The 22,818-nt window shown below is 54.4% G+C and overlaps 1 protein-coding gene across 1 annotated transcript in view; it reads right to left on the bottom strand.

Annotated features, from left to right (window-relative positions):
• The window catches only part of SORCS2 (sortilin related VPS10 domain containing receptor 2), a gene marked incomplete at its 5' end in the record, with an annotated part of 551,249 nt that overhangs the window by 19,304 nt on the left and 509,127 nt on the right, over positions 1-22,818 (bottom strand). Inside the window, 7 exons of the mRNA XM_012810961.1 lie at positions 2,397-2,568; positions 4,287-4,415; positions 5,230-5,363; positions 6,382-6,502; positions 12,740-12,847; positions 13,713-13,804; positions 19,404-19,480. Of these exons, the coding sequence (XP_012666415.1) occupies positions 2,397-2,568; positions 4,287-4,415; positions 5,230-5,363; positions 6,382-6,502; positions 12,740-12,847; positions 13,713-13,804; positions 19,404-19,480 (833 nt within the window). The remainder of the gene's footprint in view (positions 1-2,396; positions 2,569-4,286; positions 4,416-5,229; positions 5,364-6,381; positions 6,503-12,739; positions 12,848-13,712; positions 13,805-19,403; positions 19,481-22,818) is intronic.

Below are 22,818 nucleotides of genomic sequence, written 5' to 3'. Positions count from 1 at the left end.
ATATAAAAATGGCATCCTTCTTTCAGCACACCTATATACAAAAATTAGGCCTATTTATATAGGTCCATTTCTGAATTCCCTATCAGATCTTATTTTTAATTCTTAGATATCTGCAAATCTTGTTCTCTCCCAAATCCAGTGCTATGTCCAAAGCTAGCTTAGCCTGTGTGTGTGTAACTGTTCTAATGTGTCTGTGAGTGCACGACTGTGGATGAGAGTGTGAATATGAACATGTGTGAACATGTGTGTCAGAACAGATTTGTGTGACTTGCACCAGTGAGTGTGTGTCTACCCCAAATCCCACATCCCCACACCCTTTCCCTAAGGAAACAGTAGCCTCTTCAGATACTGAGTGCCCTGGGAGCCCTCCCTGCCAAGAGCTGCTTCTCTGCCAACAGCATTTTTGGTCTCTCTTTTTACCTCTGCAAACCCCAGCCCAGGCCTGTAGAGCAGCCCCAGCAATGGTCCTAGCCCCCTGGGCAGGTAGGGCCTCAGAGCTGGCAGCTTGCCTCACCTGGATTCCCGTTAGGACAAATCTGCAGGAGCGACCGAGTTGCTCAGATTCCAGGCTCTAGGGGGCAGCAGAGGGCCATCTTCCCTGGAAGTCAGTAGGTGCTACAGAGGGGCCAACTCTGCGAGTTCAGGTGGCCCCAGGCTGGGCGGGGGGCTCTGTCCTTCTGACACCCTGAGACGCTTCTGTGAATAGACAGGCCACACTCCTACCAGGGCTGCTCAGGTCTAGGGACCTCAGACCCTGTCTCTGTCTGGGACTTGTTCCTGCCTGGTCTTTAGGGGAGTGACTTCATGTGTCTGAGCCTGGCTTTCCCCAGCACTGAGCAGGCTGACAAGGGTTTGCTGCACTGAGTGAGGCTATGCAAGAAGTTAGGGTGCAGTGCCCAACACAGAGGCACCCGGCAGGCCCAGCTCTGTGTCCTCTTTGCTTTGGTCTCCCTGTTTGCACCAGACCAGGCTCCCTGCTGTCCAATTCCAAAGACCTTTGCCATCCTTATCCCACTCCACCTTGGTACCATATTGTTAAAAATCTTTGATTTTTTTATTATTTACCTTGATTTGAACTAGATAGTTGCTTATAATATTGTTATGCTTTTTTTTGGACAATGTCTATCTTGCTCTGTCTCCCCAGCTGGAGTACAGAGGCATCATCCAGCTCACTGCAGCCTCCAACTCCTGGGCTCAAGCTTCCTCTGCCTCAGCCTCCTGAGTAGCTGGGACTACAAGTACGTGCCACCATACCTGGTTAATTTTTCTTTTCTTTTCTTTTTTTTTTTTGTAGAAATAGAGGTTTACCATGATGCCCAGGTTGGTCTAGAACTCCTGGGCTCAAGGGATCCTCCTGCCATGGCCTCCTAGAATGCTGGGATTATAGGCATGAGCCACCATGCCTGGCCAGCACCATATTTTTAAGGACATTTAAATAAAAGGTACATAGTTATGAAGCCACACTTGCTACCTTCCCCATATTTGTTACCCAAAGATCTGAATGCCCAGCACAGCTGTGTGCCAGGAGGGAGCTGAGTCCCAGCCTGAACTCTAAAGGATTTGGAAACAGGGACACTGGACTGCCCTTTTGTACCTTTCTGCAGTTTTGAATTTTTTGCATGTTGTAAGTTTTTCTAGTTTTTGTTTCTGCATTTTCTACAATAGGAACTAGCTAATTCTATAATCAGAGAAATAAGCATGCCACAAATTAATTTTAAAAGACTAGAAGGAAATTTAAAATATAAATAGTTGTTACCATGGAGGACCAAGATTTTCAGTGATATTTATATTCCTGATATTTTTTGTGTGTTTTCAAAATGTTCTACAATGAACATATATTATTTTTAAAATCAAGAGAAATGTCACACTTGTTCTAAAGATAAAAAGAAAGACTGGGAGCCTGGGAGGAAATGTGTATCTATATTTATGTGTGTGTATACATGTATTTATATCTCTAGACACACACATGGGATTTATCTTTGGTTGTGTAATTACAAGTAATAGGTGTTTTTAACGTCTGTTTTTCTTACGATTCCAAATTAACTAAATCAATATAATTAGAGGTTTTTAAAAATCCTATTACCGCCCACCAGAATGAGTAAATCTTACACCACAGCCCAGCAAACACACACAGCACACAACGCGTGAAGCCACATGGACCTCTGACTCTGCTTGGCGCACGCTGACATTCTCCCCTACATCCGAGTCTGCTTTCTGCGGCATCTTCCTTACTATTAGATGTTCTGATCCCAGGAAGCAGATTTCTGTCCCACCCTCACCTCCTGCTATCTGGAGCAGACTGCTCCCCACAGAGACACCCAAAGCTGCTTGTAGGTAGAGGGAACAGCCCTCCATGCCCATCCTCTCTGCCCACCCTGCAGACAGTGCCCACTCGCCTGCTCTTGCCGCACAATGAACAGGACATCCTCTGCAGGTCGCACGGCCACTGCATCACCGAGGATGCTGATCTGCAGGCCCCGGGGTGGCGTGAGGGGGCACTGGAGCTGAACTGAGTTCTGCTGCAGGTCCACACCACCCTTGCACATGTTGGAAACTGCCTTCCGATACCTGGGGAGTTTGAAAGAAAATACACCTCTCTAAGGGCTGCCCACTCTCAGCACATACCCTGTGCAGATGATATGAAATGAACTCCACTGGCCTTGATATAGGTTCTGGCTCTGACACCTCAGACCTGAGTCCCTGCTTGCCAAGCTCTGGAGGGTGTTCAGGAGAGGCCATTGAGATGGATAAATAGATACACAGATGAATGGATGGATGGATGGATACATGTGTGGATAGATACATAGATAAATAGATGGATGGATGGGTGGATAGAAGGATAGATGGGTGGATGGATGAATGAATGGGAAGATGTGTGGATAGATAAATGGATGGATAGATGGATGAATGGATAGATGGATGATGGTAGATACACAGATGATGGTGGATAGATGGATTGAAGATGGATGGATGGATAATAGACAGGTTGAAGGTGGATGAATGGATAGATGGGTATATGGATGAATGAATGATGAATGGATCAGTGGATGGATAAATGGATGAATGAATAGATGATGAACAGTGGGTGGATGAAAAGTTGGCTGAATGGATAGATAGATAGATATCTGGGTGATAGATGAATGACTGGATGGATGGGTGGGTGGATAGATGGCAGGATATATACTGCTGAGGTCAAAGCCTACAATTTTGGGGCCTGATTCCTGTTTCTTCAGGTTCCCAGGAAAAGTAATGGGGATTTTTGAATAAGCTCATGGGCTTTTCCCTTCTTCCCTGAAAACTTCTGCACAGAGAAATGGGGAAATTGGGACATGCAGATGGAGCATGTTTGGGACCTCCTGAAGCTGAGGTTCATGGTCCTTACATATCTAACATTTTTATACCATGGGTCATTATGAAAATTTTGAGATACACAGAAACCAAGAAATGTAAAATCTGCATGGACAGCACAGCACCATTAAGCCCAGCAAGTTGAAACCTGCACAGTGATGAGAAAGGACTCTGGATTGTGTCTCTTGGAAGTGAAATAGTGGATCATAACACTATCTGTCTCACCCCAGCACACGGTGGAGGAAGTGTTGTGATTGTTCACGCCTATGAGCACTGTCCCCTAGGGCATGGCTTGTATTCATCACCCCTCAGACAGAAGAAACACCTACCATAGGTCATGGTGCTTACAGTCCAGCAGGGAGGGCGGTTAGGTGAGTGACGACACTAACTAGATTTTATGCTATGACAGAGTAAGCTTGGGGGTCAGGGTGGGCACTCAGGGAGGGTTTCCTGAAAGAAACGCCATTTAAGGTGAGACCTACAGGGAGCATAAGCACTTCCAGCACCCAACTATGGGCCCAGCTCACTGAGTGCTGGTACATGGGGCAGGGTCCTGGCACTGCAGTGGCTCAGGAGAGGGGAGTGTATGCTTCTCCAGGTGGGCTTAGCTCTGCTGCAGGTTTGGGTCATGGGACACCTTAGACCTTTTCAGAGCCAATTCAAGCTACTTTTCCCCTGATGCTGGCTCACATGGGCACAGATGGCAGAGCCCTGTGGGCTTCTCTGCTGTGAGAGCCAAGTTTGTTCACTGGGGCCTATAGTAGGACACGTGAGGCCTGTGGCCAGATTTTGTGTCTTGAGCACAAGACACACTCAGTCTGACTTGTTTTTCCCTGACTCCCCTCAGGAGCAGCAGGTGGCAGCCAGAAGTGCAGTTTGGGGTCCACTACAGCTCTGCCCTAGATTCAGGCAAGGAGAGGCCCCCACCCCACACTCACCCCAGACTGCTGGTGTAGGTCTGGCCCAAGGCACAGTCGTCAGGTGGGGACAATGGGTTAAACCAGAAGTTAGCAGAGCACTTGTTGGCTTCAGACTCTGAGGAAGGGGAGCGCTCAAATCCGTAGTCACTGGCAGGAGGAGAGGACCGTGGTTAGGTGAGGAGCAGAGCCAGCCAGCATGGGAGTGAAGTCGGGGGGTGGGGGCTGTGAAGGAAACTGCACACCAAGGGCCTGCCATGTACCTGTCTGGGGGACCCAGAGAAAACTCAACACCCTGTTTCAGACGGGGAGACAGGCCTGAAACCTGACAGCCACGTTCCAAAGGGACAAAGGGATGCTGGGAACTTGGAGGAACCTCTAGGGCTTCCAGGAGGAGCTCAGAAAAATCTCAAAGGATGAGCAGAGAGAGGCAGGGGAAGGGAGGGAGAGGAGCTGTGGGCAGAGACCGGCCTGGTCAGTGCTGGTGCAGGGAGGAACAGGCTGAGGTGGCAGAATGTCAGAGCAGGACAGAGGGGTGGGTTAGGGAGGCAAGGCGGGTGGGCCAGCGGCCTTGTGAGCCTCATTGTCCTGTGGGCACTAGGTAGCCACAGGTGGCTTTTGAGGAAAGCAGGGGACAGATTAGGAATGGCAGTAGAGCACCTGGCTGCAGAAGGGCTGGGCTGGGCACACCTCGCCCCCAGCATGCCCGGGGCTGTCCTCACATTCTCCTCCCCTTCTGAGCAGGCCATTGTGGCAGTGGCAGTTTTAAAAATATGTCAAATGCTTGTAAACTTGAGGACTTAGCAACTTGGTTCTAGAAGAATAAAGTGGAAGTGATGGTGGGTGGCTCTGAGCCCAGGTTGACAGGAACTGCGTCCTCCCTTGCCCTGGGGAAGCGGCTGCCATGTTGTGGGGAGGTTTAAGTAGCCCCGTGAGGCCTTGCAGCGAGGAGCTGAGTGCTCACCAGAGGAAGTCAGAGTCCCGGCACTCACACACACGGGACGTGAGCGCTGATGTGAAGCTCTTCCCCTTGATGCACCAGGACATGGGCTTTCTTTTCCGGAAGCTTCTCTGCTGGCCCATGATGCAGTGGTCGCCCTGCAGCAGGAATGTCAGAATGAGGCCTTGGCATGAGAAGGGTTGACTGCTCTCTCTACATTGGCTTATACTGCTGATCTGCTTATCCAGAAAATGCCTCAAGCTGCAGTTGGGGCAGATGGGGAAACTGAGGCCCAGAAGGGGAAGTGGCATATTTGAGGTCAAGCTGAGGTCTCCTTCCTATCCCAACCCACAAACCTTCTGTGTATAGCTCTGGCTGGGCCCCAAGGGGTCACACAGTAACTGGGAATGAAGACCCAGTTAAGTGCCCCAATGCACCCTCCTCAGGCCCTGAGGGCACAGCCCCTGTGCAAGGGATGGAGACAAGCTCACGGGCACACAGTAGGTCCTCAGGGGAGAATCAGAACAGGTTCCACCCCTGTCCCTGCAACAGTTGCCCTAGTGGTAACAGGTGCCATGCCTGGTGTGGCTGAGCTTGAGCCAGACTCCTGAATCTTCCAGGCCTGTCTGTGTACTTGCTTGTAAAATTCAGTTTTAGTTACAAGCCCCACCCAGCCGGCTTGGTGAGCACCTGATCTCCATATCTGACTGGGGTCCTCATCCCGACCCCCAGGTGCTATCCGGACAGCCTGGCCTACCTGTGCCAAGGATCTCGTGAGTTCAGCTTTTCCCTAATCCCCCTCGCCGCAGATGCTTCCTTGCAGGGACTTCCCATCCCGACCCCACCCTGCTCCTTAGCTAGCAATTCTCTCTTGAGATTGAGTTGAGCCCAATCTTTCCCCCCACTGCAGTGGTCCCTATACCCATACTGTGCTTTAACAAGTGCCATTGAACCATTCTTTCTTTGACAGCCCCCCAGCCCCATCACAGCCCAGCTCGAGCTGAAGAGAGGTCTTTAGGAGCCTTATTCAGTCCTCATCAGAAGGTGGGGGCGATTCTATGAGGACTTTTTGGAGGAGGAGAGATTACCCTGGCCTGGCAGGGGAAATGTAGCAGGCAGAAGTGGGCCCACACTTGTGCCCTGCCTGCCTTGTCCCTGCCACCTCCCGGCTCCCACCTGGAGGTTGGTGAGGTCCCAGGAGCTGTAGTCTTCCTCACTGCACTGCCTGGAGAATGCGGGCCGAAAGTCCACCTTGACAAGCTCCCAGTCCGAGCGGAAGCTGATGTGCCCAAAGACGCTGTGGAGGGGTGAATGGAGAAGGAGAGAGAAAGCCAGCTTGGTTTGGCCCAGCCAGCTGTGCAAGCCACCTTCCCTCCAAACTCGCCATGGGCACAGGGACACCCTGCCTGTCCTTGCTGGAAGGATGTTGCTGGGCACTGCGGCGCTGGCAGGCCTTGGCGGTAGTGATCTCTGGCTTGTCAATTACAGTGGTGTGGCTCATCCATCTGATCCCATTTGCCTACTCCTTGAGGGATGGGGAACAGGCCCAATAGCCAGGTTGGGAGCCCTGGCCTCCTAGCCACCACCAGGGACCCTTCCCCACTCCACATGCTTATCCTTGCATTATGTTTTGCAGAATGATTTGTGGTCAGGCTGAGCCTGGTGCCCTTCAGCCTGACCATGTGTGGGTTTTGTGCCACAGAAACCCAGCTCCCTATTGTTGGGCCCCTGGGCACTCACTCCCAAACAGAACTGGCCTTCCAAAGGGACAAGGAGTCATCTGGCTCAGCTTGGAGTACACAAGTGAGGGTGCCATATCTCAACCTGTTGCTCCCAGCTGTGGTGGGTGGGGGAAGCAGTGGAGGGAGACCAGGGAGGCAGCCATCTGGAGAGCCCAGCGGCATGCAGGAAGCAAGCTACCCATGACCCTGTGGGGCGAGTCCACCCCATGCTACAGACAGGAAAGCCAGGGCAAGGTTGAGTAAGTTGCAGAAGCTCACGTGGTTCATGCTGTTTCTTCGCCCCTCCTTGGTGGTCAGCAGTCATTTGCTGAGTATACCCAGATCTTTCCCCTTCAGTGAGGGCCACCATCTGAGGGATTCCACTTAATCCCCTGAACCTCATGCTTGGGGCTCTGCCCCAAAGAGGGGCCCAACCTGATCCTCCCTGGTCATTCTCCAGTCCAGCTTGCAGGGCTCCAGCCATATTATCAGAGGTCAAGCATCTGCTTGGGGGAGGTGATAGATCTGCTCTGGTCTTGGTCTCTGAGTACCTCCAACAGGGGCTGGATCCTTGGGGTGGCCAATCATGATCTGAGTGCACTCAACTCCTATTCTGGGGTGGTGTTGAGAAAGATCTTGAAATTTACTCTTGGGGATGTGACGGCTGCACTGGAATGTCTGAGGTTTGGTTCCATAAGCCACCCCTGGTCAGAGAGGCCTTGGAACCCTGTTTACTTTATCTGTGACCTTGGGCAAGTCTATCTCCCTCTGGAAGGCAGCTATGCTAACCGCTATACCACCAATGCCCTCTATAACTCCCTCTGTACCTCAGTTTCCTTGGCTTTAATACAGGGACAGTAACATTAGCCTTTTAGGATTGAGGTTGGACTAGTGATGTTCTGGGCAGGGAGCTTCACACACGCACACACGACACATGTATACACACACATGCACATTACTCCACTCCCCAGAACCATCTCACAAGGTAGAAAGGGTTATTCTTATTTCATAAATCAAACCCCAAGCCTCTGAAGGGTGGGGCTGGGCCTCCCACTGTGGCCCCCACTGCCCTGTCCTGACGTAGGTGGGCTCTGGGCAGGTGCAGCTGGGCCGCATCCACTGCACGTCCTCATGCTCACATTCCTGCCCTATCATTGCTGGCCCTCAGTCCATCCAGCTACCCTTGTTTCAGAGTTGCCAGTCCAGGTGGCTTTTCTCCTCCCTTTGGGAGTCAGAGGCCTATGTGGTCTCTCTGTCAGAGCAGCAAGGAAGGGGGTGTGAGCATCAGACTGGGAATGCTCCCAGTGGCTGGTGACCACAGCCCACCAAGGACAGGGAGATGTCCCCGTGACCTGGCCTCTACTCTGCCTTATCCAGCTGCCCTTGCAGGCACCATTTCCAGCAGGGGAATCTGTGGGCCTGGGGGTGGCCCTGGCCCCAAAGCGCCTGCCATTCAGATGGGTGCCTGCATGCACAGCCTTCCCTGTTGGACACTCCCTGTTGGCTACGGAGTGGCCCCAGCTTGGGCAGAGAAGGGCACTGGCCTGGTTCACTAGTTAACCTCTTCCATGTCTCCAAAGTCCTGCCTTGTACAGAACCTACACCCTGGGCTGGGGCCGTGAGAAACCTCTGTCATCTAGTTAATTCTCAGTCTTCTTTAGGGAAGAAGGCTTCAAAGGGAGCCTATCTATTACTTTGCAGTTAATAAGGAAAAAATGGGCTGAGCTGTGGGGGCTGGGTCAGGAATCTGCTGCTCTTAAACAGCCACTCCTGTGTGGGGCAGGGTGAGTTCCTGGGCCCCCACCCCATGACTGAGCCAGTGGGGGAGGCAGGGAGGCCATCGGCCATGGGCCACAGCCAGCGGTGCCGAGGGAAGCAGGGGCAGGAGGCGGGGGCAGCTCCTACACAGGCCTGCAAAGGTGTGGCCTGTCCCCCTCCCCTTTTGACATCCGAATTCTTTCTAGGTCAACTTAACTCTGAAGACTGTTTGAAGATGCAACACTCCAGGAACTGTTCTGATGCTTTTCAAAAAAACTTAAAAGGTTGGAGCACCTGGCTGTGAATTCTGCCATTATCCTTCTGGGGGTAAAATCGCTCGTCTGTGGGGCCTGATGAAAGCTGGGCTATCATTGGACCAAAGCCAGTTCTGCCTGGTGACGGTCGGGATGAAGGCTGATGTCCTGCCAAGATGCTCCTGTTCACTGCTCTGGGGTAGAAGGCTCCCATCTAGACGGGGCAAAAGGGCTGGGGCCACCTTCACAGGCAGTTGTCACTGTCCCCTCCACTCTTTGGCTCTAGATTCAGAAAACAGCTTAGCTACTCCAGGTGGAGCCCACCCACTGCACTCCAAACGTCACACAGCCGGGCCACTGAGGCCAACCACTTCTTCCCTCAACACCACTCTGGAAAAACACCCAGCAGAGCTTCCAGCAGCTTCCCCCAAAGGAGAGGCCATCTGCTCCTGTCCCACACCACAGCCTCCAGCAGCTGGAAGGGAGAGTGACCGCCTAAAGTTAGGAATGATTTAACACACCAGGGCCAGAGCAGAGCAGGGTTGAGCGTCAGGGAAACTGCATAGCACAGGGCACTTGGAGACCAAGAAGGGGGATTATTTCCCCACTTGGCTTTTATAAGACAGGATTCCTGTCCCTGCCCTAGATCCTCGGCTGGGCCCCTTCCCACCCCTCCCTCAGATCAAAGATCTTGGAGAGATCTTAGCACTTCCAGAAATAGGGACGCAAGTCATTCCGTAGAAGTTTCTTATGAGAACGAGATGAGATGATACAGGAAGACAGCCCCACAACACGCAGGAGGTGGCCAGCAAAGCCTCATCCTGGCCCTGATCACAACGGGTCACTTCCCTCCTCACACAAAGACACAGACAGGCTGGGAGGGAAGGACAGAGGGGAGGGAAGTGCCCAGCTAGGGACAGTCAGTCTTTGGACTGGAGGACGGTAGGGGCACACTGCCCCATTGGGCACCATTGAGAGCACAAACACATGGTTACCCGTCTGGAGGCAGATGAGACCGACCTGCACCTCCAGGGTGAGCGGGACGCATGGTTAGAGCAGTGAGGGACCCTCGACTTCTTGAGAAGAATGTACCCTCTGCCCGGGTTTCCTGGAGGGAAGCAGAGCATCCGCCTGCAGCCCCACGCAGCAGGAGGAGGTGACCCCTCTTCTAGGCGGGAGTCTAACCGGGCTGCTCCTGCTGGTCACCCAGGAAGCAGGACGCGCAGGGGCATCACAGGGGAGCAAGTGTCCTGGGCTCATCCTGGTGACCTGGCAGTGGGGTTTACAGTCTCTGTGTGACAGACAAGGAGGCTGAAGCTTCAGGTAAGAGAGAGGATATATCATTTCCAGAGCACTGACACTCCGCTCTTCCTGGAGGCCTCCCGTAACTCTTCATACCTGCTAATTTCTACATTGTATAGATGTGGACTGGACTCCTCCTCAGCCTTGTTCTCAGGGTGGCTGGTTCTGTGGGGGTTACCCAGCCCCATCACTCACCAGCCAGGACCCCCCTTGGCCACTCCTGAGTATGAAGTCTACTCCGATGTCCACCCTCTGCCTGGGCCAGTCCTCACTTGCGCATCTCCCATGTCTGTTCAAACCATGTGGAGCCAGCACCCATCTCATGCCACTTCTCACACAGGAGAAGTGAGCAGGGAAGGCCCCAGGCACGCCACAGGCGCCAGCATCTCGCGGTGCCCGAGAGCCCACCAGACGGGGATGAGGCCCATGGCAGGTGTGGTGGGGAGCGCCAGTGCTGCTGGCAGGAAGGCCTTTCTGGGGATGGGTCTGAGAAATTCAGTAGAAATTCAGTTGTCTTGAGCATCCTGAGGGCAGTCCACACTCAGCGATCCCACGTCCTTCTGTCCTACTGGACTTCGAGTCCCCTGCTGCTCATGCTGGCTCGGCTGCAACTGCTCTCCTGATGTCCCTAGAGGCCTCTTGCTGCCAAGCCCAACATCCAGGCCCAGACTCCTGGCCAGGAGCTAGGGACAGGCTGGTTCTCCAAGAGTGAGGCCAAGTCCCCACAGCCAGGGCTGGAGAGTGCCCTGTGCCCACGTGCTCCCAGCATGCCAGACAGCACCTGGCACATGCTGGGCACCTGACGCATGCACCTGGGACAACGGGCAGGGCAGGGCACACCCTTGAAAGGGCCCACATCTTTGCTTTGCCTGGACTCCACAGAGCCAGCCTCGGGGGTGCCCGTCAGAGCTGGACTCAGCCACACCCCAGTCCTATGACCTTGGCCAGGGCTCCCCTTCTTAGAGCTGTGCTTTTCTCAGTTGACAAACAGAGGAGCTGGCTGAGGAGAGGATGGGAACAACTGTGAAAGTGGCAGAGTCTATGGTGGCGGGTATTCCAAAGCTGAGCTCCCAAGCCTGGCCCCAGTCCCAGCAGTGGGGATTTCAGGGGTCATGTTCATCTAGGCTCTTCCATGAACAAGGGGACACACTGGCAGAGAGCCGGTGGGGCGGGGCCTGTTGTTCCAGGAGGGATAGAGCAGAGGACAAGCTGTCTGAAGTCCAGGCATCCAGGTCCACCCTCCTCACCCGGCCCTGAGTTGAGCATAAGTGGAGGGAAGAGTCAGGGCCGGTGCTGGAGTTTCCTAGGGCTGCTGAGACAGACGACCGTCACTGGTGGGTTAGGACACAGCATGCGTGTCTCCTGAAGCTCTGCAGGCTACAAGCCCTACACTGAGGGTCCAGGCCCGTGCTGCTCCCTCTGGGGTTCTGGGGATCCTCCCTGCCTCTTCCAGCCCCGGTGCTCCTCGGCTCCAGCCCCGGTGCTCCTCGACTCTGTCTTCACACAATCATCCCCCCATGTCTGTGTCACTGTGTCTCCTCTCCTTAGAAAGACATCATCCCTTGGTTAGGGCGTACCCTGCTCCCTAGACCTCATCTTAAATCCATGACCTCTGCAAAGGCCCTGTTTCCAGAAGAGGTCCCACCTGTAGGTTCCAGGCAGACATGAATCTGGTGGGCTCCATTCAAACTGCCACAGGCGTTGTTGATAGAGGCAGGGCACTCAGGAACCCTGCAAGCTGCACATCGTGGGACTGCTATGGCAGCATCATGAGTCCCAAATGCAGAGGCTCAGGCCTTGTCAGCCTGTGGTCAGCTCTGCCTTTGACCATGCAGGAGGAAGTCGCCCAGCCAGGTGTGATTCTGGGGGAGCACCTTCTCTCTCCCAGTGTGGCCACAGGGCTATGGGCAAACCTCATGGGTAGGTGTCATCACCCATGATGGGCCAGGGTGGCTCTGAGCAGCAGGGATTTCCAAAGCCCCTTCATTCTCCTGGTGCCTCCTGTGGCATTTGACCCATGGTGGGGCTGGACACACATGGACAGGCTGGGGATAGAAGCTGGGCCAGTGCTGTAGCCTCAGACCCCAGGCCAGGGTGCCAGGCAGGGCATGGCCAGTTCTGTGCTGTGCTGGCCTGCCTAGGTCTCAGGCCCTCTTCTGTGCATGTGGCTAAGAAAAGTGCCAGTAGATAATAATACTAATAAGACTGATCAACCAGAGAGGGGCAACAGAGTCACGATGGCGGTTGAGAGTGGCTGTGAGCCTTGGCAGGTGGTGGAGATCCCTGAATGGGAACACAGTGTCCACCTCCCCAGTGGCTGGGATGTGAGGAGGCAGTGGGCAATAAGAGCCTGCCTCCCCTGAGTGGGCGCATGTGTGAAGACAGAAGTGGGGCCTGTGTCTGCACCCACTCGGCAGCAGCAAAGGCCTGTGGGGGCCCCAGCCGTGCCTTCCTGGGCTGCGTTCTGACCTGCCACCCGCCCTAGCCCCCAGCACTTACGTCATGACCAGAGTCTCGTCCCCTGGCTCACTCAGCAGCCCATCCACAAACACTGAGGTGCTGGTGAAGTTGTGGGTGCTCCACGTGAGGCCCTCGTCCAGGCTGAACCTGCGAGAGGAGGTGCCCAGGGTGGGTGTGAGTGCTCCTGTGTCAAGTCCTCTCTGCCCACTGAGTACAGCGTCTTCCACTGCCCTCCCTCTGTCTCCTGCACCAGCCCAGCATCTGGGTTACAGCCAGACCCCCAACCTCGCCTTCTCGGTCAGGGGCTGCAGCAGCCACCTCGCCAGTGCTAGGAGATATCGGCACCTGCTTAGCAACACCAGGCCTCTTGCTGAGGCATACTCAGGCATAACTGAGTATGTCATCTCAGTATCTCAGAGACACTTTGTATTCCCTGGATGGGCCCACACAAGCCCTGAGTCCAGTTCAGCATGTGCCAGGCCAATGATGGGACCAGTATTGCTCTTTTTCAGACTAAAGTGATTCTGGCTTCCTGGCAGCTGCTCCAGCTCTGCCTTCCAGTCCCAAGTTCATACTTACCCTCAGTTCCCCATAAGGGCTTTCAGACATCTAGTGCCATTGTCAACCCCACTTTTAGCCAGGCACAGGCTGCTGGCTTCTGGGTGACCTGGCCCAAGGTCCTCCATGTAACTAATTCCTATTGATGCTTAAAAGTCCCTCCTCTGGGGAGTCCCCACTGCTTCCCACCTCCTCTTAGCCCATAGCCCCAAGCCTCCCTCTGTCTTACTGGACCATCCCATTAGCTTATCTCCTGGGGGCAGGACAAAGTCCACCTGTAGGACCCCTCAGGAGGGTCTGTGAGGCATGTTGCTATCCCTGTTGCTAGGGTTGTCCTGTGGCCCCATGGAGAGGCCACTCTGGGCAATATTCTGAGAGGACTTCTAGACACAAAAATGACACACACACGCATGCAAATGACCCCTGAACCCTGCCACGCCCCCCATGACATTACTTGAGGATCTTCAAGGGGATGGAAGTGTCTTTAATGGCCACGATCACACCGCCATGGTCCAGGTAAAGGATGTGATGCTCCTCCTCGAACACCTGCAGGAGAGAGTGGGCGGCACTCTGAGGGCAGCAGCCTGGAGGCCTGTCTCGGTGAAGGTCACTCCTGGGGAGCAGAGTCATCAACATAGAGGCCATGTCCTGAGGCTAGGGCTGTCTGAGGGTCCCCATACCCCCCGGGCCATCCCTGAGCTTTTCCACCCTACATGGGCTCTACAACAGGGCACAACAAGGACAGAGGATGATTTCTAGATCACTGATGGGAGGGAGAAAATCCCAAATGAACACTGCATGTGAAAACTCAAGCAGACATGCTAGCATCGAGAGGGCAAGAAAGAAACAATGGAATTTAGAGAACATTTAAGATAAACATCATAGTAAGAGCAAACTTCAATGTGACATGAAGACAGCCTGAGTATCATCTCCTCCAGGAAGCCCTCCTTGATGCCAGCCTGGGCAGGGAGCTGCTTCTGCCGGCTGCCCCAATACATCCGACCTAATCTGTCATTGTCCCCTCCAGCCAGGAAGCTACTCAAGGCAGTAGCTGGGCAGCATCCTCTCTGTGCCCAGCATAGCTTAGCTTAGCCCAGGAGTCTGTATGGAATGAATAAGTGAATGAATGATTGAATGACCACGAAGTCATAAGGTTAGAAAGGCTGACCAGCCTGGATAGAGCTCACAAGAGCAGATACTGTGGGAGATGTCACTAGTTTGCAGACACCCTGGGTGTGGCCCCACTTTACAGATGAGGAAGCTGAGGTGGGAGTGGTGATGCTGTGCCAAAGCCTCACAGCTGGTGAGGGGCAGAGCCAGTGTGGCTCCTATGTCACACCATGAACATGCATGTGCAGGCGGTGAGCACATGTTTCCAGTACTGCCTAGCAAGAGGCAATGCTGTCTCCACATCACCCTCACCCTGCGCCTCCCGTCCCTGGACACAGTCTCCTTCACCCTCCCACCCTCGTCTAATCAGAGCCCAGGCCTGTTGTCCTGCAGCAGGGACACAGGAAAGCCCAAAAGGAGATGGATGAGAGCCACCTGGTCTCCTCTCCTGCCAGCCCCTCCCCAGGGCCAATCACTCAAAGTCTCAGAAGACCTTTGCAGAAAGGGCCTGGCGGAGCCTTCTGGTAGGCAGTGAGGACTGTGGGCATGTCCACCTGAGATGGCTCCTGAGCTCAGGGAGGGCAGGGGCTACAGAGCTTCCGAGCCAGGGACACATTTGGTGCCAGGTGAGGTAAGAATAAATAAATGGGCTCAGCTGGCTGCTTCCCCAGATGCAGGACTGACCAGGCTGCACTTTCCTACAGGGTGAGCCAGGAAAGGTCCCAGGCTCCAGGGAGATGGCTCTGGGACAGCTGGGAACGCTAATGAGGAAACTGTAAAGACAGCTATCAGATGGCATCCTCTCTCTGCCCCTCCATTTTGAGGCTATCTTTGTTTGAATGTTGGATTTTCCAGGAGCCAGCCCAAGGCACTGGAGAGGACATGAAGCAGAGGCCCCATTCGACACATCAAACCTCAACAGAGCTGGGCGGGTGTCTCCAGCCAAGCCCTCAGCCCTGCTGTCTGGTCTGGCAGGTCTGATCACCTGCATGCCCTTCAATGCCATCGGAAATGTCCAATGCCCCCTCCACCCTTGGCCCTTAAAATCAAGTCCAAATCCTCCCATGGCCTCAGGGCCCCATAGGAGGAGCTGCCTCTGCCCCACCAGGCACTCTGGTCTCCTTTCCCTGAGCACACCTCAGGCCCTTTGCACATGCTGTTCCCCTGCCTGCAGAGCTCCGCCTCAGGTATTCGACCTACTATCAGCCTTGCCGGCATTTCCCTCTGCTCAAAGGAATTCTTTAGGACACACTTCTGGCTTGAGTAAAGAAGAAAAGCCCCTTATGAAAAATGGCTGAGAGTGAGCCTGTGTGTCCCAGAGCCCTCCTTCCTCCCCTCCCTCACTCCCTTCCTGTTTAGAGTGGGAGGATGTCAGGTCAGGCAAATGTCAGAGAGAGGGATCACCAATACCAGTCATAACTGAGCCGCTCCCTGCTGAGAGACCCCCAGGACCCAGGTGGGCACCTTGCATGTGTGCAGTGGGCCAGGTGAGGGTCGGCTCCAGATGCCCTGCAGAAATGTGGGTCAGTGTTGCTCAGAAGGGACTTGGATATATGTGAGCTAAACACAGGAGGGGGGATGGGAGAGGGGATGGGTAGGGAGGGCAGAGGGGCCAGCAGACAGCTGTTGTGACACACCCATGGCCCCTCCTGCCCTGAGGTTATCTCCCCATTTTCCAGAGATAGGCTGAGGGTCAGAGACACATGGTGACTAGCCTGAGGCTACACAGCTGATAATGGCCCCAGCCCCAGCCTGCTGCCCCCTCAAGCAGGGGACATTCATGGGAGGAGGACTGAGTCTCCTGAATGATGAGGTGGCAGGCTGCAGAGGGGCTCCAAGCTTGAATGTGGGTGTTCCTCAGATGCAACCACCTCAAAGCAGGTGTCCCCCACCATACACAGTCCACAGCCCTGTCTGTGTGGGGGCAGAGGGATCAAGGGGTCCAGAATCCTTTGGCCTAACCAGGAGCTCAGGAAAGGGTTGCCATCAGCATACTAAGGCCACACTGATGGCGTGTCCTGGACAAGGGAGGTGACAGCCTATAGCTTTTAGAGGGTTAGAAGTGCAGAGTTTAGGGTGTGAGGAGCCAGCCCAAGGCACTGGAGAGGACACGAAGCAGAGGCCCCCATTCTTCCCACAGTGGAGGAAGAATGTTCTATAATTCTCCCCATCCATCCACTCATCCAGAAAACCTGGTATTCCAGGCCCTGTCTATTGGGAGTGCTGGGACAGACTCAGGTCTAGACACAGGCCTAGCCCTTAGGAATTCACAGCCTGGGAACAGGGACAGATCCCAGGGAGGCAGATGGCCCCCACACAGCAACTCACCCACTGGGAACCAGTAACTAGAGAGCAGGGGCCCATGGTCTCTGTCCTTGGGGCCCTGTGTTCAGCTTGGGTTCTGTCACAGTGCAGGAGCCCAGCCAATGTTTGGAGAACAAATGATGTGGTAGTTCAAGGAAACTCCAGACTCAGTTAGTAGGCAGCCAGGGAGGCGTTCTCAGGATAGGACGAGCCTGGTGACTCTTGGGAGGGCAAACACATTACAGGTGTGGACAGGGGGCAGCAGGTGCAAAGCCTGGAGGCCAGAGAGAACAGGTGGGTCCAGGAAACAGAAGGTGACCCTCAGGTCAGCCAGGCCACTTGGAGACCTGTGTGATGCCCAAGGCTTACTGAGAGAGACAAGAATATGCTCTTTTTGGAGACAGTCCTCTGGTGCTGGGAGAGATGGGGTAGAGGGGTTAGAGGCCCTTTGGAGGCTCCTGGGACGATTCAGGAGGGAAATGATTTTGACAGGGGCTACTCTTCTGGGAAATTGCAAGCTCCTTGTCTAGGAATACTCCAGGGAAGCTAGGCTCCCTCTCTAAGAGGGACACGGGACACGGTGGCCAATATTGGGCTGGGTCCTGTGAAGCTGTCGGGAAAGTGCGGGAAGCAGAGCAGACCTGCCCCCACCAGTGCCGATTCTCTACCCTTTAAGCCAGATTTGGGGGCTAATCTGTTGCTTGGGGTCTCTGAGGTGCTGAACCCCAGGTGTAGTGAAGAGAAAGTGGATTCCCAGAGCCTGAGTGTTTTGGAGTTTCCCCCAGGGTCACACTGGCACGTGTACAACCAGGCTCCATGCTGGGACACTCAGAGAGTCCCTGCCACCTCCCTCCCACCTGCAAAGGCAGGAGGCTGTGGGCCCGGACTGCCAAGGAAGGCTGCCGGGGTGCCTCGGCCCACCCTGGGGGTCCCAGAAGAATCAGCATCTGCTCTCATTGGCTGGGGACTCTGGAAAAAGTGGGCTTCAGGGCTTTCCATCTGCACCGGTGGGTCTGCAGGACTCAGACTCCCACAAACTCCCATTGCTGTGCTCTTCCGTGTCCTGGTTGACCCCCACCACGCCTACAGTCCCACTCCCATTTCACCATCTCCTGCCTTCTCACATGCTGAGCTCCAGCCAGGGACTCCTGGCATGTTTTCTGGCTTTAAAAAATCATCACCCCAGGGAGCTCATGTTTTTAAAAGGTTATGTTGATTAAACAAGACACCCTCTGTCACTGGTGATCCCTACTGAGTTCTACTCCCAGACATCTCATATGCATGCCTGGCAATCTGGCCAGGAGGGCGAAGCCAGGGAGAGAGACCACACACAGCCCTCATCTCGCCTCTGTGCCTTTGTCCCTGTCTGATCTGTCCTCCACCTGTGCCCTCTGACCCTCCCCAGCCAACCACCAATAAACTCCCAAACCCAGCAGAACACCCCTCTCCCTGCACACACCCTGCCGAGGCCCAGCCCTAGCTCAGCGCTAACATGCCCAAGTTTGAAAACTAAGCAAATTCCTTGGCAAAAGTGACCTCGATGAATGCCTCACAGTCAGTTTCTATAAAATTAGAAAACCTCTTCTATGTCACCCCTGTCCGTTTAATCCAGTAAGGGGAGGACTTCTCTAATCATTGGACAGATGGTGACCTTTAAGAAACTTTAGACATGTTTCACTAGTTTTTGTGAAATAGAAATATTAAAATATAACAAATCTCTTTTGCCCTTTTCAAAATTCCTTGTTTCTTGCATATTTTTAAAAAAATGTCAAGGCCTTACGCTAGGTCCACAGGTGAGCTTCCTGTGTGATTAACATATCTGTCCGGGTCGCCTGGGAGAGGGGCTGTTCCGGGGGTACTCAGGTGTCTAGTAATAAAAAACCAACCTGAAAACAGGTTCTTGTCTGGAAAGGGAGGTGCACAGGAAAGTGTAGGTCATATTCTTAAACATTTAAAGAAGAAAAGGAGAGCTTGTCACTCTGTCTTCTGTCCTTCCCCCGCAGGAATGAGACACAGTGGCACTGTGGAGTGAGGCAAGGCCCTCTCCTGTGGTGGATGCCCCGTTTGGATCCTGGACGGCCCTGATTGCACAGACATGTTGGGCCGACCTGCCTCCTGTCCCCCCAGCTCCACTGTCCACCCCGTCCCCTCCAGCCTGTACCCGAGCTCCACATGGTGCACGCAGCACACAGGAAGCTGGTGGGCTGCTGCCTGCGTAGGGCTTTCCATTTCTGGCTTCCCTTCCTTTCTTCTTGGGCCATGCTGCTTCATCAGATTGTTACTCCTGGATGTCCACCCCGGCTCACCACACCCCCCAAACCTGCCATCCCCGCCAGAAACCTGGCATCACCCTGGCCCCACCTCCTGGTCTCTGGGATCCCCAAAGGGCCGAGCCTCAGGGCCACTGCATGACACCCTGGCTGGACCCCAATCCCCTTCTGTTCCGTGGCATTTATGCTCTTTCCCACACATTCACGGTGAAAAATCCACCGGGTCTGAGATGCCCCATCAGTGGCTGTCCAGAGAGCCCCTGGCCCACTGGAGCCGCCCACTGGGACTTACTTTTCCAGCATGGCACAGTGGGTACGGGCTGCCCTGGGCTCCAGCCACACGTCGGGGCTCATCCCATGAGGTCTCCAGAAGGGAGGGGTGATACACAGATGCACATCCTGGGAGTCCTGGCATGACTGGGTCGGGGAGGGGGGCGCCAGGCACCTTCCTGCCACCTTACCTGCCGCCAGGTGCGCCCGCAGTCCGACGTGATGTACATTTCTTCTTTATACTCCACCAGCTGTGAGCCCAGGTTACCTGGTCCAAAAGAAAAAGGAGCAGCCTTGCTCTTAGGATCAGCCAGCCTTTCTCCTATACCAAGGCCTGCTGTGTCTGCCATATGTGGGCCCTGGTCCTGGTCTGTGCAGTAAAGGACCAACCTAGCCAAAGATGGCCAAGCAAGGGCCAGGTATGGGCAGAGCTCAGGTGCTTCTGGGAACCCACATGTGTAGTCCAAGCATAAGAAGTATGGAGTGGTGGCCAGAGCAGGCAGGGCTCATGGGCAGCCCCTGTCAAGCTTTAACTCAGGGACACAGCTGAGTTTGGGTTTGCAGGTAGTTCCTTGGAGGCTGTTGCAGGGAAACCCAGATGCAGGCCCAGGAAAGGGCAGGTGCCATCTGCTGAGTGGATGTTTGGGAGGACAGAGAGGTGGGCATTCAATGCACCAAACTCAGCCAGGAAGCTCTGCCTTGGTGTGAGTTCACTTGAGACCCTACACCAGGCTGGCTGGGCTGGTCATCAGCCTTGAAGGCCACTTTGAAGGGCCCTGGTGGTGCCAGATGGGCAGGATTCCTGCCCAGTATCCAAGCCAACCGCATCTCACAGGTGAGGAAACTAGTCCCAAACGGGCTTCTGTAGAAAGAACAGCGGCCACATGAATGAGCACAAGCTTGGGAAAGTCATGGCAGCCTCCAGCGCTGGGCCCAAACAGCATCCTGGGATGGTCTTGAACAAAGGTCCTGCAGGCCTCCAGGATGGTGAGGACCTCTGAAGATGACACTGAAGCTGCTCTGGAGCCCCCAGAGACCCTGCCCTGGGTGACTTGCCTATCACTTGCCATTTGAAGCCCTATTTAGGTGGCATTCTCAGAAGTATTTTACCCAGACTCAGGTTTAGACAGTCATTGGAAAATTTCAGAGGAAATGCATTGTCTCCAAACAGTTGTGTTAAAGTGAGTTCTACACATAGTGTTAGAGTGTTTGGGTGTCTGCCCTCTTTTATGGAGTCCATCCACCCACCCACCCATCCACCCACCCATCCACTCACCATCTTTTATTAGTCTATTATTCATCCAACCTTCCATCTCTCCACCCACCCACTTATCTCTTAATTAGCTCCAGGCACGCATTCATCCCCAGGTTTATTCATTAGCATTTCCGGAGAGCCTGCTCTCTGCTCAGCTCTGTGCTAAGCTCTGGGGATTCTGGGCTGTGTGAACCCCAGTCCTGCCCCAGGGCTTTCACTCTGGCAGGGGAACCCGGGAGAAGGGGTTTGCAATTGCACAGAACCAGGACAGTACTGTGAAGGGCAGTAGTCAAGGAGAGGCTTGGGCAGGCAGTGACCTCTGAGCAGAGCTGTGGGTGATAAATACAAGCTGGCCAAGGGCGGGCCTGGGCAGAGGCCTGGAGCGGGTGGGAGCCTGATAGACAGGCAGGCGGCCGAAGGGCAGGGGTGGAATCTGGGTACCTCTATACTGTCTCTTCTCCTGTGGGTCTGGGTGCTGAGAAATGGCTGCTGAATGAGTGAAATGAATGAAGTGAGTGTGACTAAATGGGACAAGTGGGTAGGGAAGAGAGAAGGAAAGGGTGCCTGTTATCCCTGTTATTCCAGATTCCTGCATCCTGTGTGGAGGCGTGCAGCGGGCAGATGCTGCCGAGACAGCACAGTGCAACCAGCACGCATGCAGTGTGCGATGTTGGTGGTGCAGATGTCTGCCTTGTAAGAGCGCCGTCTGTTTGCCTGCTCCCTCTGCCAAAGCTGTCAGGCTGCCAGTTACCCAACAGCCGGGGCACGGTGGGGAGTTCACAAACACTGAGGCTGTCAGAGAGGAAGGGCCTGCTCAGAGCAGAGTCTGACACCCTCACAATGGGAATCTGAGGCCTGGTGGAGGGAGGGGGGTCATGAAGGGAGTCCCTTCCCCACTGTGTCCCTGCCCCACTGCTGCTGTTCTGGTGGCTCCTTGGGTGTCTCCCCCAGTCTCTCTGTCCCTCCTAGCACTGACTGAGTCTGGTATATAGGAAGAGCTCACTGAAGGAAAGTGTACTCCCCTCCATCCTTCTCTGCCCCTGCAGCAAGAACAGAGCACAGCAGCAAAACAAAACCCACCCGTCCCCCGGCATGCAGAGGTAGCAGTGGCTGTGATTGCCCCTGCTATCCCCTGGGGGTGGGGATAGGGGTACCCAGTTTCTACCCATTTTATAGATGAAGAAACTGAGGGTCAGAGAGGCTATCCCAGACTACAGAGCTGGGAAAAATCAAAGCAAGAACTGGTTACAGCGTACTGTGTTAACCACTGTTTCCTGCTTAGGGGGGCTTGTTGAGCCTGTTTGTGACAGGGCTGGGATTCTGTGGGCCGGAGATGAGCCCTAGAGACCCTTGGGGGATCCTGGTGGCACATGTGTTTGAGACACCTGGTCTGCAGTCTTCAGCTTCCTGGGGGATGCACATGAGCAGGGCTGGGACTCAGAAGCCTCCTGGCCCCCGGGCAGAGTGGACAGTCCAGTAATGGCGTAGTAAGAAGGGCTGGGTGAAGGTTGTGCAGGGGTCTGGGCAGACAGGCCAGGGGAGCCCCTGAAGACTGTGGAGCAGGAAGTGGTTATTTCACAAGGACCCCATCCTAGTCTACTGAGAGGAAGAAAGGACAAAGATGAGGCATTCAGAATCCTTCAGAAACCGTTTACTCTACGAAGGAAGCCTTGGGAGGGGAGCCAACCTCTCCCCAGACATGATACTCCTGAGACAGTTCTTGTCTTTGCTGTTTGAATCTATCCCTTTCTCCTCCTGAATGGATTCTGGGTTCTGCTCTCTGGATCCCTCTGCAGGCCTGGCCTCTGCAGGCTGGACCTGCAGACAACCCCATGTCTGTTCACACCTCAGCATGGCTCTGCCTCCCAGCCCTGCTCTCTCCCACCCCCATGCCCTGCACTCTTATGCCCTCAGCTGGAATACACTCCCTATGGGTTATCTGGGCAGATGCCAGCTGGCCTGGCAGTCCTAACCCAAACCCTAGTACAGAATGGAGTACCCATATCACAGGCCCATCTGGGTCTGCTTTGCCCTGGGATTGCTGTCCCTCTGTCCCCAGGAGAAGAGCCTCATCTCTGCATCTCTAGGGCCCTGGCAGGGTACCTGGTACAGGGGTGGGGACTGTCCAGCACTAGTTCAAATGAAAGGACAGGGGAACATGCCTGGCTTTGATGCCTTCTACCACACCCCAGCCTCACCCTAATAATGAATGGAGGTTTTGTCTTCTCCTTTTACAGACAAGGAAACTAAGGCTCAGAGAAGGCTGGTGCAGAGCTTGGGACTTGTGGCTTTTACCCACCCACCTCTGAGGAGGGCAAAGGAATGACCCTGGGAAACGTGCAGCCATCACT

The sequence above is a fragment of the Otolemur garnettii genome, unplaced genomic scaffold (assembly GCF_000181295.1).
Source record: "Otolemur garnettii isolate 467f Iridium unplaced genomic scaffold, OtoGar3 scaffold00146, whole genome shotgun sequence".
NCBI classification, from domain to species: domain Eukaryota; kingdom Metazoa; phylum Chordata; class Mammalia; order Primates; family Galagidae; genus Otolemur; species Otolemur garnettii.
Note: the sequence above shows the minus strand (reverse complement) of the source record. Positions and strands in the feature narration are given on the sequence as shown.